The following is a 2,179-nucleotide window of genomic DNA, read 5'->3' on the forward strand; positions in this document are numbered from 1 at the left end:
GGGGGGGGGGGGGGGGGGGGCAAAGATAGGCTTGGGGGGGGGGGTGTACACATGCATGTGCATGTGTGCTCATCTCCGTGTGCGTGTGCATCGCGTGTGCATCGCCCAGCGCCGTGTGCGTGCGCTGGCACCGCTCCAGTGCGTGCGCAGGATTGGTGCACACACGCTCCGGTGCATGGCAGCGTGCAACGAGCCCCCCCCCCCCCCCCCCCCCCCCCCCGGGCTGCACGTGTGTGCGTGCGCCCCACCCCTGGGCAAACACGCGTGTGTGCACAGCCCTGGGTGCTGGCGTGCCGGTATCGGCTGCTGTGTGTGTGCGTGCACACGTGTGCCTCCGTGTGCATGTGTTTGCATGCGTGTGCGCGTGTGTGCCTCCGTGTGCATGTGTTTGTAGATGCGTGCGTCTGCACACCGGTGTTTACATGCGTGTGCACGTGTGTGCATGTGTTTACACGCGTGTGCACGCGTGTGCACCTGCAAGCAGCTGGATACCGGTGCGCGCACATGTGCACACGCTTGCACATACGTGCATACTTCGTGTTAGGTGAGTGCCTGCGTCATGTACACGTGTGTCCACGCGTGTGCACACACACACACGCGCGTGCCCTCACCCCCCCCCCCCCGGGCCCGCGCCCCCCCCCCCCCCCCCCCCCCCGGGCCCCCCCCCCCCCCCGCACCTGCCCCTCCCAGTGCCTCCCAGTGCTCCCAGTCGGGCGCCACCACCCGCTCCCTCCCGCAGGCGCTGAGGGCGATGGCTCAGGACAACGCCGCCTTCTGCGGGGTGCCCGAGGGGGGGCCCGGTGAGGCCAAGGCCCCCCCAGCCCCCCCCCGGCGCCGGGGGGCCGGGGCCCGCAAGCGTCAGCGCTACGTGGAGAAGGACGGCAAGTGCAACGTGCAGCACGGGAACGTGCGCGAGACCTACCGCTACCTCACCGACATCTTCACCACCCTGGTGGACCTCAAGTGGCGCTTCAGCCTCCTCGTCTTCATCCTGGCCTACGCCGTCACCTGGCTCTTCTTCGGCCTCATCTGGTGGTTCATCGCCTACTGCCGCGGCGACCTGGACCACCTGGAGGACCACGCGTGGACGCCCTGCGTCAACAACCTCAACGGCTTCGTCTCCGCCTTCCTCTTCTCCATCGAGACGGAGACCACCATCGGCTACGGCCACCGCGTCATCACCGACAAGTGTCCCGAGGGCATCGTGCTGCTGCTGCTCCAGGCCATCCTGGGCTCCATGGTCAACGCCTTCATGGTGGGCTGCATGTTCGTGAAGATCTCGCAGCCCAACAAGCGCGCCGAGACCTTGGTCTTCTCCTCGCACGCCGTGGTGTCGCTGCGGGACGACCGCCTCTGCCTGATGTTTCGCGTGGGCGACCTGCGGGACTCGCACATCGTGGAGGCCTCCATCCGCGCCAAGCTCATCAAGTCCAAGCAGACGCAGGAGGGCGAGTTCATCCCCCTGGACCAGACCGACCTGAGCGTGGGCTTCGAGACGGGCGACGACCGCCTCTTCCTCGTCTCGCCCCTCATCATCAGCCACGAGATCGACGAGCGCAGCCCCTTCTGGGACGTCTCGCGGCACCAGCTGGAGAAGGACGATTTTGAGATCGTCGTCATCCTCGAGGGCATGGTGGAGGCCACAGGTAACGGGGCTGCCAGGGGGGCGGGACGCACGTGGTGGCACCTAACAGCTGTGGGGACACCTCGTGTCCATGGGGATGTCTCTACGGGGCCGCGACTTCCATGGGGACATCTTCATGCAGACACGTCACCTCCATGGGGACACCTTGTGTCCATGAGGACATCTCTGTGGGACCACCACCTCCATGGGGACATCTCCATGTAGATACCTCCATGGGGCAGCTCACATCCATGGGGACATCTCTATGAGGACACCACTTCCATGGGGACATCTTCATGTGGACACCTCACCTCCAGGGGGACACCTCCATGGGGACATCTCATCTCCACAAGGACATCTCCATGCGGCCGCTTCATTTCCACAGGGACACCTCCATGAGGGCACCTCCATGGGGACACCTCCATGGGGACACGTCATGTGCATGGGGACATCTCCATGAGGACACCTCACCTACATCACCTCCATGGGGACACCTCCATCGGGACCTATCATGTGCATGGGGACTTCTCCGTGAGGACACCTCACCTCCATGGG

The 2,179-nt window shown here is 65.4% G+C and overlaps 1 protein-coding gene across 2 annotated transcripts; it reads left to right on the plus strand.

Moving 5' to 3' along the window:
- The first annotated feature begins 672 nt into the window (after positions 1–672).
- On the plus strand, positions 673–2,123 carry LOC118159019 (G protein-activated inward rectifier potassium channel 3-like). Of its 2 annotated transcripts, none has more exons than XM_035313665.1 (2): positions 673–1,646; positions 1,767–2,123. In XM_035313665.1, exons 1-2 carry the CDS (start codon positions 752–754, stop codon positions 1,847–1,849), a joined length of 978 nt encoding a protein of 325 aa, XP_035169556.1. In that variant the 5' UTR covers positions 673–751; the 3' UTR covers positions 1,850–2,123. The 2 variants fall into 2 exon arrangements, with proteins under 2 accessions (XP_035169556.1, XP_035169557.1); XM_035313666.1 differs by having other exon boundaries at positions 674–1,646; positions 1,850–2,121.
- Positions 2,124–2,179: the final 56 nt, after the last annotated feature.

Source organism: Oxyura jamaicensis, unplaced genomic scaffold (genome assembly GCF_011077185.1).
Source record: "Oxyura jamaicensis isolate SHBP4307 breed ruddy duck unplaced genomic scaffold, BPBGC_Ojam_1.0 oxyUn_random_OJ65187, whole genome shotgun sequence".
NCBI classification, from domain to species: Eukaryota; Metazoa; Chordata; class Aves; order Anseriformes; family Anatidae; genus Oxyura; species Oxyura jamaicensis.